General features: G+C 46.4%; 1 protein-coding gene across 6 annotated transcripts in view; it reads left to right on the forward strand.

Moving 5' to 3' along the window:
- raraa (retinoic acid receptor, alpha a) overlaps nt 1-16,415 on the forward strand; it is a 123,912-nt gene that overhangs the window by 86,471 nt on the left and 21,026 nt on the right. The window contains exon 1 of one of the 6 annotated variants that reach the window (XM_035662617.1): nt 1,086-1,263. The exons of the other annotated variants lie outside the window; for them this stretch is intronic. Within the exon in view, the coding sequence (XP_035518510.1) occupies nt 1,086-1,263 (178 nt within the window). Of the gene's footprint in view, nt 1-1,085; nt 1,264-16,415 lie in introns of those variants that run through there. 6 annotated transcript variants of the gene reach the window in all.

Here is a 16,415-nt window from a genome sequence, read left to right on the forward strand (position 1 = left end):
GAGCCTAAAAAAAAAAAAAAAAAACCCACCCTTCCTCCTCACAGTCCCATGCAGGGCCCGGGTTTAGACAGAGGGAAATCCACGATGACGTCCCTGAAGGGGTTAAACGTAGGAGGAGCAACCCATGAAAAGAGACTGAGGGGTAGGAAGGAGGAAGAAAAAAAAGCCGAGTGGAGGTGGAGCCAAAGCCCTCAGCTGCTGTGCCTTGTCACATTTTTTGCAGAACATGATAGCCGCACGATTTGGTGTGGGAATGATTTAGGTCTCTCTCTCCGCAAATACAAACAAGGTGGTGCTGCGTTGTTTCGTGCGAACCTGGATATCGGAGAGCAGGGTCTGACCGAGGGAAGCCGCCGATTGTTGTAGCGCACGGAGGGAGACCGGTTCATCTACGGGGCTGACAGGAGTCCACCCACGGCGGGCGCAAACGGGACAACCGACCGTAACCAAAAGGGACAAGCCGCAACTAGACGGAATTTCCTGTGTGATATTTGCGCGTCCATTCCGCTGATAACGCTGTCGACGCGGACTTCGGGGGAGAGATTTGTGTCCTCTTTTCTGGGATTTTCTTCAGCTTATTTTTTGTTCTCTCTCTCTCTCTCCCTCTTTATGGTGTGGATACAGCCTCAAATGTTGCTCTCTGTTTGAGCAAGGCCAAAAAGGACCGATATATAGTGCTGAACTTATTCGGGTCGTGTTTTTTTTTTTCTTCACTGTGCATGATCCAAGCCGTGTTGCTGCGTTAGGACACCATGCAGACTGTTCTTTTAAATTATGTTTTCAAATTGAGCGCAGCCGATTAGGCTCCACGGACACTGACTCACTCCTCGGGTTTTTTGGTTTTCGATCAAACACAGCGCTATAGAAGGATGCCAAATGCCCAGATGTTCCCGCTGTGCTCGGATTTATCACTTTTCCTTCGATTTTAATGCAGTTTCCCCCCCTCTCCCTTTGGGCCCCCTCAGTCTCTACCTCTGCCGGTGGCGAGCTGAAAACCACAAGGCTCGTGTGTCCCCCCCTTTGCGTGTGCGCGACAATAGTTCGTTTTTTTTTTATAATAATCCCCTGCTGTCGTCCTGCGCCGTATGATGTATGAGAGTGTGGACGTTGTGGGACTGAATCCCAGCCCGAACCCGTTTTTAATGATGGATTACTACAACCAGAGCAGAGGATGCTTGATCCCAGAGAAAGGACTGGTGCCCGGAGCGCCCCATCCCTACAGCACGTCTATCAGAAACCAGCACTGGAACGGCTCCAATCACTGTAGGTGCCTTTTCCTGCCTCCTCAACTTCATTTCACTAATTCAGGGGAGGGGGGAGTTAAAGCCTCTGTGCCCATGTGTGCCAGTGTGTTCATAACCTATATACATTTCCATTTTGTTTGTTATTTATTTTTTATCACGCGACAGCTGCGACTATAATCGGCATTTTAAGGCCTTTTTTTTTATTATTCTTAGGCTATGTTTCCAGCCTGTTTTATCTCAATTATTTAACCCCCGTAATATGTGCCAAACAGCGTTGCATGTTATCGCCATCACCGAGCCTCATAACTGCATTATATATACTTGACCCACTTTCTGGCTCCCTCTTTCCCTGCCTCAGTGTGCGCCCTGGCTGGGTGCTTTTTTCCGAGAAGCCTCGGCGAGACTGCGGCGCGGCTTTGATCCAGGCCACGTTATCCAAAGCTTTTTTGCGTTCCTGAAATATGCACTTGATACAAACAAGGTTTTGCGAGCCTTGCCAGCGCTAATCAGATCAAACTTTCCTGCCAGTGTTATCCCTCGGTTCCTCTGGTAATCTGGATAGCTGCACCCACAGGGCCCACACAGTGCCTGAGCAGCACGGCCTCAACTGGACACTCTTGTTTATTTAATGTCCCAATCAGGCCTGGCTAATTAAATAAATTTTAAAGCCGGTGATTTATTTGTTGTAGGTAGGCTGAGGGGGAACTGTTGTGCTCAAATAATCGAATTTTACAGTTTAATGTTTGAATCACATATTTATCTTAATATCTTTACCATTTTCTGTTAGAACACACACATTAGATTATTGGAATAAATATTTAAATGCTGATAGATGCAACCAGAAGTAAATATTCGTAGGTTCCTGTGCCAAAGAGGGATGATGACAGGCTTTCTGCCATGTCTAAAAATAGCATGTCAGTGTCTGATGGTGCTTTTAAAATCTCAGTAGTAGTAGTAGTTAGTGATTTATTCCGTGTGTGTGTGTGTGTGTGTGTGTGTGTTTGCTGTGCATTAGAGTAACCGCCGCCAGTCATGGGAGATTTCAGTTTATTGATAGGTATCTGCGGCAATAAGAGAGAGTTTTATTGCAACAACAAAGTATCACAGAGGCCCTTCCCATTCTTTACCTCAAAGGAGCTGCACTGCACAAAGCTCAGCCAGGCCTTTACAGAAGAGATAGCTCTGTTGTCTTTCACAGCTGAAGGAGTGTAAAAGGCAGGAATCTCCACAGGCTCTTAAGGGCCAATTTCCTCCTCGTCTCAAGACTATAGAAACACACGACAAAGGGAAATTTAAACAGGAATTTCTGATGTTTGGCAGCAACAACAAAAGCACTCAAAAACGGTTCTGTTTTTACTATAATCGCTCCTCCCGCTCTCTATTTTTCACTGCTTGCTTTTCCAAGTCAGACGAGATTATGAACTCCTCTTGACTAAAAGGAAAAGTCTCATACATTTTTCAAAGCAGATACCCAGCGAGCTTGATAGCATTTATCGAACTGGCCCACTAAACAGCTCTAGTGGCGGCATTGATTCAAACCATGTGAGCTTGTCTGAGGGAGACTGTGGGGGTTTGGTACAGGAAAAGACCTCTGATCCCTTACTCGACTCCACATTGTGTTGCTCAACGGAGGAGTTGCAGGGGGAGTGTGTGTGTGTGTGTGTGTGAGTGGGTGGGTGTAAGGGGGGGAGGTAGCATAGCTGCTCTTTGCCTTACTGCTTGAATGTAATAAAAAATTTAGTGCACAACCAGGGAGCGGTGGCAGCAGGGGGGTTTAGAGTAGCGAGGCACAACATCCGTTAGTGTCATCACGTGGCTCGGAGGCTTATTGGATCATAGGGCCAGAAAACAAAACAGACAAAACAGAGCAAGATTTCTTTCTCTTTTTTTTTTTTTTCTTCACCTCCCGTTCTTAAGCAGGAATCCAAACCAGTCAGGCTCAAAAGCACGAGACAATCTCAGAAACATCTGCTGGCTTCATCTTTTTCTCTTTTTAAATACAAACTTCACAGACAGTAGTTTCATGGTATGTTATCCTCTGCACGTGGGTGTTGAAACAGATTGCTGGTGGAGGAACCAAACATTTTTTTTTACCCCCTCCGTTCTTTTCCCTTTTTGGTCCTCTGTTTTTTCAACCTCTCCACACTGGATCTAACTATTCATTATAGGCCTTACAGACGAACTCCCCGGCTGTTAGAGTGCACTCAATGACATCTTGGCTGAAGTAAATGGCCTCCTGGACCCATTAAGTGGCTGGGCACGAATCCAGATCATATGGACGCTTCATCCCTGATGTTATTGTTCTTTAAAGATGCTGCCACTTAAGTCGTTTGACTCTTTCCATCCATCTGCTGTCAGCGCAGGTTTGCCCAGTCACAGGCGGTGTCACCAAGCCGCTTAAAATATGGTTATTTTCAGAACGGCAGTGCCAAATCTTTATGTTGGAAAAGCTCTGTTTTCGCAGATTAAATGCACTTGATTTTTCACCTGGGTAGCTGTCAGAATCCTTACAGCAATTATGGGCTCATGCATGAAAGAATGTGCATGGCCTTGTTCACATGACTGTCACACACTAAAAAAATGGGGGCATGAAGGAAAGAGGGAATGCATGGGGAGGATAAAATGCTCACTAGCCCATAGGCTGGTGCTTTGTTTTTTCTCAGGCTGTCCACAGTATGAAGCAAAGCAGTCACTAGGGATTTCCATAGAGAGTAGACGAGGCAGAGAGAAGGGCGAGCTTTAGCTACCTTGTCTTCTGAAGGCAGTGCCTGCCAAGTGGGCTATTGGACACGAACGCTGTGTGTCTGAGGGGCAAGTGAATGGCAGCTTAATCTGACTCATGTGGTATTTAAGTGCGGAAGTCCTTTTGCCTAGCAGGAGACGAGCCCCCCCCCCCCAAAAAAAAAAAAAAAAAAAAAAAAAAAACAGATGGCATTTTATTGTTTTTCGGTGCAACGGACTGTAAGAGCAGGAGCAATTTCAGGCAATGATGAGGGGGGAGGTTGGTTGGAATGGATTTTTTTGAAGAGAAAAAAGCAAGAAAGTTTGAGCTGTGCTGGTGAAGCGCAAACCCATGTGGCTTCTCTTTTGGCTTTTGTGCTTGGACAGCACAGCAACAGTGTCTCTAATTGTTTGTGCTGTTAGACAGCAACATTGAAATCTGTGGGTGATGTGTTTGGACTTTGTGCAGGCCGGCAGGTTGGTGTCAGCCTTGCGAAAGAACTGCGAAGCTCACTTCCTCCCCCCTGTATTTATACATGCAGATTTTATTTGGCAAGTGTGTACTGAGAATTGGGAAAAACATGAACAACAGAGCGTAAACAGAGAGAGGTCCGTCCTGTCCCCAAACAGAATTGGCCGGAGTACTGTCAGTTTCTGACATTGAGAGAAGGTTGCTGTAAACAGCTGGAGAAAAGGTCATCTATGAAGGCGGAACATAAAGTACCAAATTTAGTCTCCTGATCAATCCACTTAGGATTTCTTGGCAAAGCTGATTACAACTTTAGTAAAATTACAGCTTGTGACTTTGTGGACACAACGCAATAATGCAAATCCCAGGCCTTAATATTACTGAACTGCAGTGTTTGCCCTTAATGTCAATGCCAAGTCCCTGAGCCCTATAATATTTCCTGCGTGCTCTTTGACGTCCGTACACCTTGGTGCTTTCATGGACAGGCTGATGAGAGAATGGGCCTTTCCTCTGGGGCTTTGTTGATCCCAGCTTGATGGAACTGGCAGGATGGATGGACAGCATTGAGGCAAGGTCCTCTGTTCTTCCAGGGTAGGGAAGCGTCAGGCAGGCTCCTTATTGCGCCACGTCTGCCTAACCCCTTACAGCCAATGGCGACAGTGATTTAGTAGCCTGAACGCCTGGAACGCCACGCAGAGTGCGCGTGTGTGTGTGAGTGAGAGAAAGATCAGTATGTCCACAGAAACACGCCTGCTTTCACCTTCAGGTGAACATCAATAACACATTTTGTCATAGAGGTATGTTTGTAATGGCAAAGGGGTGAAAGGAGTTCAACGCTGTGCCGCCGCTCTCCTGGGAAAGGCTGCAGGGCAGCATTTCACAACCTGCCATCACTCGCTCCCAAAACGCCACCTTGCCACCAACCTTCAAAGCTGTTGCTGCCCTTTTTTAATGCGATTCATCGTTTACTAAATAGAGATGCCCTCAGAATGGGATGTTCACCGTGCCACAAGGTTACCAGGAGCAACAGAGACACATGTTTTTGTTTGATAGCGCCCGTTGTCATTTGTTTAAGGTGTATTGAGTGGGTGTGGTCCATCACCTTAAACACTGGCAGAGCAACTGGCTTTTGGACACAAACAAACAATGCTATAGCTGACTGGCAACTTTTATTTTCTCTTAGGGGTGGCATATTACGGTGTCATTCTGTATTGCGTATGGCAGAAATTCTAGGCTGTTTTTTTTTTTTCTTTTTTCTTTTTTGTGAACAGAAGCTCAGACCCACCGATGGGCCCCAGCTTGTTGGTTGAGAGAATTAGCCCGAGGCATCAGTCAGAGTGTACTGTACACCAGTTTGGTTTGACGCTAAATCCCCAAACAAGGGTTGGTGTACACTGCAAAGCCCCTTTGATGAGCAAAGCAGGACACACAAAAGATCCAGGCAGTGTCATTGATTCATCAGGGCTTAAAGAAGGCAGCTGATTGCAGACATTGTGACATGGGGCCGTAATCTCGCTATCATTAATTACAGTCTCTCCCGTTTCTGTCCTGTTATACACACCCCCACACACTCTCTCTCACACACACACGCATATACACATACAGGGATGATCGAAACAGTTCAGGTTAAAGGGGGGTTCTACCCTCTAAAATATTCATAGCTTCTTCATTTAAATCAATTCGGCTCTACGGGGGCAGTCAAGCGTCAACTGTCAGAAATTGAGCTGGGCCTGTTGTAATCACTTCTTTACTTATCTCTACAGATGGCTTGTTCGCAATGGGCTTTGCATGGCTAGCTCACCAGCACATTGAGAGAGGGCTCTCTCTCGCGCTCTCCCCTTCCCCATCTCTCCACCATATCTCCATGTTTCATCCCCACCCTCTCATAATGGAATACACATAAATTCATCTGGGTATTGAACCAGGGACATTCATCACCCCAGAATTCATCTGCGAGGCATTTTCATTCCCAAAGTGTCTCCTTTCTCTCTCCCACTTTATCTCTCTCTCCCTCTCTGTTTCCCATCTCCATGGTTGCATTCTCCGCATGGCAAGCCTGAGCCGGGCAGTCAGTGTCACGATTAATCTTTAATGCTCGCCTGCCCTAATTTTTCCTCATATTTTACAAGATTTCCTGCCCTCCAACCCCCCTTTTGCCAGCATCCGCTATATATAGAGTGATTACATGGAATGTTGCCTTGTTTCATCAGTTGCAGAGGACCACTGGCTGCCTCTGCCTCTCCTGTGCAGTCTGCCACACACTCTCTCTCAGGCCACTAGCTCTAGGCCAAAGCACAGGGCTGCTGCTTCCACCAACACACTCATCCCCAGTTTCCCTTTGGGGATCTGTGTTAACATCACATGGATGACAACTCTGTACACCTCAAGTAGTTCACACACACAGACAGACAGATACACACACACAGACCGCAATGGAATGCCCTCCTATTTAGAGAGTGGGACAGCCGAGAAAATAGGGTAGAGGTTAGTATGCTAAAAATACAAGAGCCTGGCAGTTCTCCTGCTGTCTGGGCAAAAAATAGCACCGTGTTGCTGCCATCTCAGTCAGCGTTGTTAACTAAGGAGCAAGAGAGAACGCTCTGCCCAAGCTCATGTTTGTGTTTCATGCAAAAAAGAAAAGGGAGCTCTGAATCACTCAAACTTACCCTTATTTATTTGCGCACACAAAAACAAAGTCCCCTTGGCTACAACTGTGCTTTTAATAAGTTAACAGGCCAGCTCCAAAGATAGAAGAGATGTCTCAGCAATTCAGATGATCTCATTGCGGTTAATAACTGGAGTCCTTTTTTGGCTGGCTTTCATAATACCTGGTGTTGGTGTCTTTAACATGGCCGTAGGGTGCATACATGGCAAGCTTGCAGGAAGACAAGCCCTTTCTGTACGTCTTGATTTATAGAAGCCCCTTTCTAAGGTAACTTTAGATATCCATATTGTGTATCTCCTCTTTGGGTCCCTCTCACATCATCCTGGCCCAGCCCAGCCTAGCCCAGCTCAACTTGGCTCAATATGGTCTCACTTAGTGATAGAGGAGGTGGTCTGTCTGGACACCACTCTCTTGTCGTTCCCACAGCCCCTCTGAATCATTTCATATTCATTACGTGTCTGGCTGGAGCCCGGCCTCTGACATTTGACTCTTAAAGGCTCACCTGGGACCAGGATGAAATAGACTGCTAACAGTGCGGCGGAGGTGGGAAGGAAGAGAGTAGTGCTGGATAGTGATGGATAGGACAGCATGTTCGACTGAAGGAGGCAGAGAGGCTCGGGTTACAGGCCGCTTGTTCCCCATAACCCTGTTTGTGATATTAGCATTGTGTGAACTGAAAGATGCCTTGTAGCTGTGCAGCTCCAAACACGTGTAGGTTAGGAGAGGTGAGTGAGAAGAGACTGAAACAACTGGATCCTGTTTGTTATGAATAGAGCCACTGTGTGTTAAAAGGGAGGTGCTCTGATACCAAGCAGCCCCTTCATTTCAGAGAGACGTATTGTCTAACCTTTGCTGCAAACTGTAGTGTCTTATCTGGGCCATTGTTAGTGTGAAAGAGAGAGATAGTTGCTGGGTAGATATCACAATAATGAAGTGGTCATGTCAGATGCTGAGGAGTGTTCATTGTTCTGCGAAAAATAAACGCGTAGCATGTCTTGCTAGTTCATTTGCCTACTGGTGTTTCTTTGTAAATGTTTAACACCCTAAGACAACGCGCTGGGAAAGAAACTTAGATGAACCCTCAGGAAGACATGGCTCCTCCTCTCTGGTTGAAACTAGACACATAAAATGCCTTTGTCTATTCCTCATTCCTAGTCATCTTTTTTCAAAAGCCCTGCCGGCCCGGATGTTCCTTCAGATCGGAGAAAGGGGGTGGCCTGATAGGGAAATATGCAGCCATGCAGCACTTCGAGTGGAGAGGGCACATTCTGTTATTCCACGGGATTTTTAACAGTAACCCGAGGAAAGCTTTTTATAGTCGGCTAAAAAGACGAAGGGAGGGTGGGAAAGAAAGAATGAGGAACGGCATTTGTTCATCAGTTCTGCTGATGGCAGTGAGACTAAATCATTTTAGGCACTGCTTTTGCTTTGTTTTGACCAAAGTCTAACACTGTTCAGGTTGCTGTCTTACTGCTTCACCAGTGGCACACATGCACACCTTTTGTTTGTCGCTCCAAATGATTGCACTGTGATCACAAAGGAAGCCTCCTCTGTGCCTTGTGTAGATAAAATCAGAAGTATAAGAGCCCTTTGACAGCTAGGCTTTCCCCTCCTCTCTGTTTCTGCTCCAGCTGACTAATGGATAGGAAAAGGTGACAACAGTTTGAACCAGAGTTGTCAAGTCGCACAGTGTGGCGCCCTGTAGTAACTGGTGACCAGCCCCTTTGCTTGTAGCGGTGCTGTTCTGTGCCACAGCCACGACGCGATGCCCCGCTTTGCCCTCGCGCCATACGTGGGAAACCTTTTGCACAGCACTGCTGCCACTGTGGCGGTTCCACTATAAAGCTGGATTATTGTGTCTGGGCTGTCAGCACCTCTCAGCTGAAAGAAAACGAGAGGGAGGGAAGGGAAGAGGGAGAGAGATCTCAGGCACCGGGAGAGGAAGGGGGGCACTGGGAGGGCTGGAATTTTCAAACAATAATCTCTGTGGAGCCTTTCAGGGGTTTAATGTCATTTTTGGCTTCTGGATTTTTGCCATTTTCTCCTTTTGAACAAAAAGCAGTGGAGAGCGAATCGTGAGGAAAAGAACAAGGAAATAAGTGAGGGGAGACAACAGACAGACAGACAGAGAGAGAGAGGGAGAGGCTTGGCTGAGTGACTGATATTATTAGTGTTCTAGTGCGACTGATAGAGCCCTGGCCTGCATCCAGTGGCTGCCAACAGGACAGTGTTGGCAAATCAAGTCTGGTACAAAATGACCTATATCCCCGTCCTATTCAGCACATTACAGCGTTTGTCTTTATCTTGTCCGTCTCTGTATCCGCTCCTCACACCTTTCATTTCTTTATTGCACATCAGGTGTCATGATGAGACAAATGCCCCATGTATGATCTCATTTTTTCAGCTGTTTTTTAATAACAATAAGAATAATAATGTGAGTGGCCCAATTTTGGAAAAAAATAAAAGTTCTAGCGATACAGGGCTCATCACGTTGTTCTACTCCGGCTATAAAAACAGGGAGGGGCAGATAGCTCGCAGGAACATTTTCACATAGTACATTGCGTGCAATCTGCATGGCTGCCCAAATTTGCCCCTTCTGGCTATAGGCAAGAGTGGCAATGCTAATCTTCCCGCCCGGTGTGAATTATGGATCGGATGTAATGCAGCGATTAGGCACACGCAACTACTGCAGTGGTGACCAGTTAGGTTCCCTTCTGCACTGAGAGAGGGTTTCCCTGGCTGCACATGAAAGTCTAGCCTACAGTGTTACTCCCTAACCTGGCCACCCAGCCTCGTCTTCCCCACACTGCTCACCTCTAATCAACCTCCACAGCTACATACATCCTGAAGCAAGCAAGAGAAGAAATTCGCTCCTGCACATATGCTTGCTAATGCCTTTCATGGCTGTAATCCCCAACACTGGGAAGAGCTGCATGGGAATCTTGGTCAGCTGACTCTAGAGAGGGAGGAAGGGGAGGAGGAACTACGGCAAGGCTGAAGTCTATACCCCCCACCCCCATTTCATAAAGCCTTCTGGGATGCACCTTGGGCTTGACATACCCAACCCCACCTGCCCTCACTGCTCCGCGGGAAGCTCCATCACTGGCTTCCCCTGAGCTGGCCTACTTGGGACTGTTTGATCTCATTGTGGAAGCAAGCGAGCTTGCCCGCTGCCTGGCAGGCAGAGATCTCCTTGATGCTGAGGGTTGGGGAGGTGGAGCAGGCTTCAGTGGAGAGGCTTAATAACTGTATTAACATCGGTGGCTCCCCCAGGACCCACGCCTACACAGCACAGGGAGGAGGATATGTGTGTGTGTGTGTGTGTGTGTGTGTTGGGGGGTAGCACTGTAAAGCAGCCTTCTCTCACTTTTGAAGCTCTGCCCTAATTTTCCTCTCGCTCTCTCTTCTGCTCCGCTCTTCAATTCGGTGTGATTTATAAATCAAGATATATTAGAGCAACAAAATAAATGCTATATCTTTCTCTATATCTTAATCCATTTCTCATTTTCTCGCTCTACTGCATGACAGTTTTTCTCTCTTTATCAGTCTGTCTTCATCCATGTAGCAGCCCACTTGCTGTATCTCTCTATCTCCTCATTTTGTCTTATAATCAGTCTTTTCTCTAATTGTGTGTTTTCTTATGCCTGGCTGTTTGTTTATTCATTACAGATTGACACTAGTGTTGTGGTTCCACCCCAAATCCATCACATAACATGCAACAAATTGTCTAACAGATGTCTAATATTGTAATCAACTTTGAATTGAAGGCACTGTACTTTTTCCTCACCTGTGTGTGTCACTATTCATGACAGTTCCTTTATCCCTTGAATTATACATTGGAAACTGTTGAATAATTGATAGGCCCCACTTAGCTTAATGGACAGAGTTAACTGGGAGAGGCGTGCGTCCCTGCTCGCAGTGGAAGTGGGTCGCAATAAACGGCACACAGTCAGCCCCAGGGTCATGATGAGGCCCGGGTCACAAGGCAGAGAGACGGCGCAGTCGGCAGAGGCCAGCCGGGGTTAACTGGACCCCAGAGGGGAAGGGGACAGGGGGGAGAATAGGAAGCATTAACACCAAGCTCACCTGAGGGCTTGGCTCAGGTTACTTCCACTCATTGTTTTTGGCAGACCTGCTGCATGCTAGTGTGTGTGTGTGTGTGTGTGTGCGTAAAGCAGGGTCCTGTATGTGAATGCAAACATGCATACTGTGTTATTACACTGGTATTTTTCACATACATGCATTTACAGATGGAGGAGGCATGCTTAACTTAACACACAGAGGCTTTTATTCAGATGTTTTATTCATGATTTCTAAATGATTATCTGGTCTGGCAGTGTACTCCTTGAAGAGCCTCAAATATAAGAGCATATTTGGAGCTTCTTATTGCTTCTTTGCACATACAAACGCACAAAAACTGTAGTAATAATCTCGAGCAATTGGCAAATCAAAGTAGAAAAGAAAGAAAATGTAGAAATAGATGACAGCAATGTTTTTCGCTCTGCCAGTACAGGCTTTATTATACAGCTGGCTAATAATTTTGTATCCTTATAGAAAAAAATGCATTCATTCTGTCATGTTTTTGGCCTAATACTGTAGGGAGAGATCAACATTGTCTAACTAAAACCAGTCCACTGACTGGTGGGCAGCCATATCACAGGAAATAGTGTGTGTGTGTGTGTCACGATCAAATGGCTCCCTCCAGGCTACATTGAAAGGTCAGGGATCCATGCAGGAAATTAGTGTCTGTGGAGGCACAGACAACACACACATACACACACATTCACACACAGAGAGAAGGGGAAAAGCACAAATCATACTCGAGGAAGCTAAGCATGTCCTTCATTAAATTTCAGTAACATCCCACTGCACTCTTTCGATGACTGTGCCCGCTCTCATCAGCCATCTTTCCTAAGCGCAGAGCTAACTTAACCTCCCGGTGCTATCGACAAGCACCTCACATTTTAGTTTTTATATTTTTGCATTAGCGCTGACACTAAAGACGAATGAGTCTACCTCTGCCCGCCCACCCGTTCTCCCCTCGCTCTGCCCAAATCTTCCACTAAGCAGCCCCTTGACGCTACACATCAGACAGCTGAATCAAATGTGTGTCATCAGTCATCATTAGAGGGCATGAGCAGGAGAGCGGTGGCTGGCCGTGCAGTGTCGAGGCTAAGGTGTTTAAAGCTACCGCTGTGATCCTTGGTGAGGGCGCTAAGCCTTACTTTATGCAGAGGACTTTGGAGAGGTGTGCAGCCAAGTCAGTCAGTGTTGCAATTTCAGCCTATGTATCTGTAGAATAACATCTGTATGTGTATGAACAATGGCCTGTCAGAGCGGTTGTTTTGTTAAGTCTCTGTCTCATCAGTGCGCAGCCAACTTGTTTTTCTCTGCGTCTGACAATTCTAAATATGTCAAATGTGTCCTAGGGGTCTTAAGGCCACCTTTGCCGACCCATTAACCCCCGCGGGTCCCGGCATCATTGAGCTCTTTAACAGACTAGTGACAGGATAATGGCACGCTTGCTGCGTCTTCTTGTCCACACTCTTGCAAATACCTCCACTTACATCCACAATAATATGCTTTCAAACTCAAAACCTGACATTGGTACTTTGAGCTAATTTATGAAGGGAACTGTTGTCATTATGGGTTTCATGTACAGTAGAGGAATGCACGTTAGCCTGCTGAGGCTTGAAGGCCCGAGGTAAATTACAAGCAAGTTTAACTATTAGCTCTAACTCAAGTTGACGAGTACATGAAGTGACAAACCTGAACGGGTGTTTGGATTTTAAGAGAATTGGCCTGGTGAGAAGGCACATTATTTAGCATCGTTGAAAACGCTCGCCCTTATCCACTTGAGTCACGCACATACTGCACCAGCGACCTCTCCCCCACTTCCACAGTCATGCCGCTGCTCTGAAGCTGAGAAGATCAAACCCTCGTAATCTATTCCCCTGTGATTGACTATTGTGTTGTCCACAGAGAGGGAGAGGAGGGGAAAGGGAGAACATGAGTCGAGAGAGGCAGTTTAACATGACAAAGCCTGTCCCTGGTGATCCTCTCTTCTCCTCCCCAGATCCTCATGAGCCTCTTCTCTTTCTCCCTTCCCTCTTGATCCCTTGTTCCCCCTTTTACTTTCTGCCTCCTCCTGGCCCCTCCAAGTCCACTTCAGCCCTCAAATGCAAATAGCCCTTTGCTCCCTCCATATTTATGACCTTCTTCCTTCTCTGTTAAATATGCGCTTAAGAACGGAGGGCCTTGAATGCTGCCAGTCACATTGGATTAGTGAGTATCAATGGTCAGATAACCTCTCTGTTAGAGTGAGTGAAGAGCAAACACTCGAGCATAAGCATTCATGAAGGGCTTTTGGCCTTCAAACACTGTGTGTGGCACTCAGCTCAATAAAGATGAATAGGGTCTGGTTAATGTGTATGGATGTAATTTCAGCCCAGGTGCGCAGAATAATGGTGTATGAAATTCATTTTCCAGTATTTCTTCACCTGTGATTGTGTTTAAATGCTGAGGGCAGAAATGTGTTCATGATCTCTCCACTAATTTAAGTCATCTGTCCTAAATCTTTTAACTACAATGTTCATAAAGCACATTCTCTGCGCACACAACCTCTCTTGTATTTTATCCAGCACTTGTATTTTCATGATTACTTTCAGGTCACAAGAATATTTTTTGGCCTTTGACCCTTGGACGTCTTATTACCGGTTGCTTGTAATGTCGTTGACCTTGGATTTAACGGGAATAGAGGGAATTGAAGCTTATTTGGCTGTTGCACTCATTCTAAGTGGCTGTGAAAAAAAAGAGCATCAGCATTACGACTACAATGTCAACCTTAAAGGCTTTTGTTAGACCACACAGTGTGTTGGGGATAAGACAGGCACCAGGTTTAGTATTGCTTTAGCACCCTCCTGACTCATAGTATGCATGAGTGCAGTTTGTTATCACAGAAGGAAAAAGCATGCACACAGTCACTCACTCACACGCATTTCTATAATTAACCAATGCAGGCACTCTGTAAAAGAGAGGCTTAACGTTTCATGAAGCCATTTTCACAGTAAGAGAGATAAGAGATATTAAAGCCCGGCTTGTAGGAGGCTGTTGTTTCAGTCGTGTTATGATCCAGTGATGACCTTGATCTTGAATCGTGTGTCATAAGATATATCAGCTGTAAGTCACTCCATGGAGAGTGTATCAATTCACTTTGAGAGCGTTGACAAAGGGAGGTTACACTGTGGTTACACCTTCTCCCGTTCTCACTGTGAAGAGTGTGTCTAGAAGCAAACCTGGCAGCATGCACAGCTTTCATTTGGGGCCCGGCTTTTGAAATGTTTGTCTTGCGTGTCACACTACTTCCCCCAGCCCTGTCACTCAGCTCCTCTTTCTCCTCAGATGCTCTCTCATCCTCTCTGTCTTTATCATCCCATTTCTCTTGCAGCGTCTCTCTGTCTCTTAATCTGGGTCAATGATGTCGCTCAGCTGATGGTATACAGCTGCTGTATGTGTGTGATCAGCTCGTAAAAATGAAGTCACATTCAATGGCAGATGCACCGTGGGCAAACAGAGCAAACACTGCCTGTATTTGTCGTGTGGATTAGCCACGAAAAGGCTTGCTAATCGTAGGGCTGCTTCTCCCTGTCTTTAGCTCATTGCAGTGATGAAGCTTTGGGGCTGCCCCTAATGCGTACACACAGGAGGACGTTGGAAACATAAAAAGCGCATTATTGACACCATGGCCTGTCATCTTAATAGACCTGCCATGTACCAACTGCATGTTCAGAATCCACTCTTGCATTGGATATCATGTTTCCGAGCGTCTGTGCCCACACCCTAGTATGACATGTGTTGCAGGCTGCTGTGCCTGTCCACATCCTGGCATCCTCTGGCCAACACGGGCTGCCTTTTGCCCCCTTGTGCCCAGCACCATGTCCCACACCATCAGCTCATGCCAAATATCTCCAGTCACCCTGGGGCAAGTGCCAACTCACATAGTCCCACTGTCAGTCAGCAGGCATAGACAGCTGCTGGGTAGAGTTACACCGTGTTACTCAGGGTTGCAAGGGAGCGTTGTTGCCAGGGAACTTGTGGTTCTCTCTGGTGAGATAGCTGCCTTGGGCTGCTTTTTATGTTGTTATTTTTTTGCACAATTAGATCCATAAACACTGGCGTGGTCATCAGATTTATGAAATGTATGTCCTACGAATTCTGTATTTGTTAGAAGACTCTTAATTAACTGTACCAAAGGCTAGCATGTGGCTGCAGCAGCACAGAGCAGCTAGTATGGTTAACGTGTAGCTGCTGCTTCAAGTCTAGCCCCCTGTAGACCTGACCTTTGCCATCTGCTGGCTCCCTTGCTGCCCCCCCCTCCCCCTTCCCCCACGCTCTAGTTTGTCCACACATGTTCTCAGTTCCTTCTCCATTTGCCGGGGCAGTAGTGATAGGAAAACCTGGTGTGTTGTTATTTCAGAGGCCTGGCAGCATGGAGAGGGAAGTTATCTTGGGCCCCTGGAGAAGGGCTTGGGAACATAGTGGGGGCTGCTGGGCTGATAAAAACCAGACCTGACCTAGACAAGAACATGCTGACGTTCACACACACAGGCTCTCGTGCACATACATACAGTACACATCACGCAACAGGCACTCAAAAATGCAAACAGGCAGATGCATTCATTTGCACTAGCGTGCACATTTCCAAAAGCAATCAGAAGGAAGATTTATAATTCACCATGATGTAAAGATGCCATAAATTAGCCCTGCTAAATACAACCTGGTGTTTTCCCCTCTTCTGGCCCACCATTTCCTGGTGTTTGGGGGGGGGGCGTCATAACAGCCAAGAAAGACTCCTTACTCTGCGTCACCTTGCCCTTCGGCCTCTGCCCGTACCCTCATCTATCACTCAAGTATGCGTGTGTTTTTCTTGCCGTAACACTCTAGATTTGGGGGGGGGGTGGGAGAGAGAGAGTTCCAATTTGGAGCATTACCCATCATAATTTGGTCTTGGAGCCAGTGTAGCCTTTAAAAATACTTTGCAGTCACTCAAGCTGTCACGTCAATTTCTGCTCTCTCTGCAAAATTTGAATATCTGCAATGGTTGCAAAACAGAAAACAGCAGGCTGTCATTTCAGATGTATGAATGAAAAAATATATTATGACTCTGTTAGAAACCGTAGATGCTGGATTTGGAAATGGTGTTATTGTAAAGTATGTTCCTATTATTTTGCTTGGAAAGCTTGGAGTCTCATTATTAGTGACAGCGCCTCTGTATCTCCATGCATTCTTTCTCCTTCTCTCCCCCCCCCCCCCCCCC

Source organism: Morone saxatilis, unplaced genomic scaffold (assembly GCF_004916995.1).
Source record: "Morone saxatilis isolate NCDOM2014 unplaced genomic scaffold, NCSU_SB_2.0 Contig1, whole genome shotgun sequence".
Lineage (NCBI taxonomy): Eukaryota > Metazoa > Chordata > Actinopteri > Moronidae > Morone > Morone saxatilis.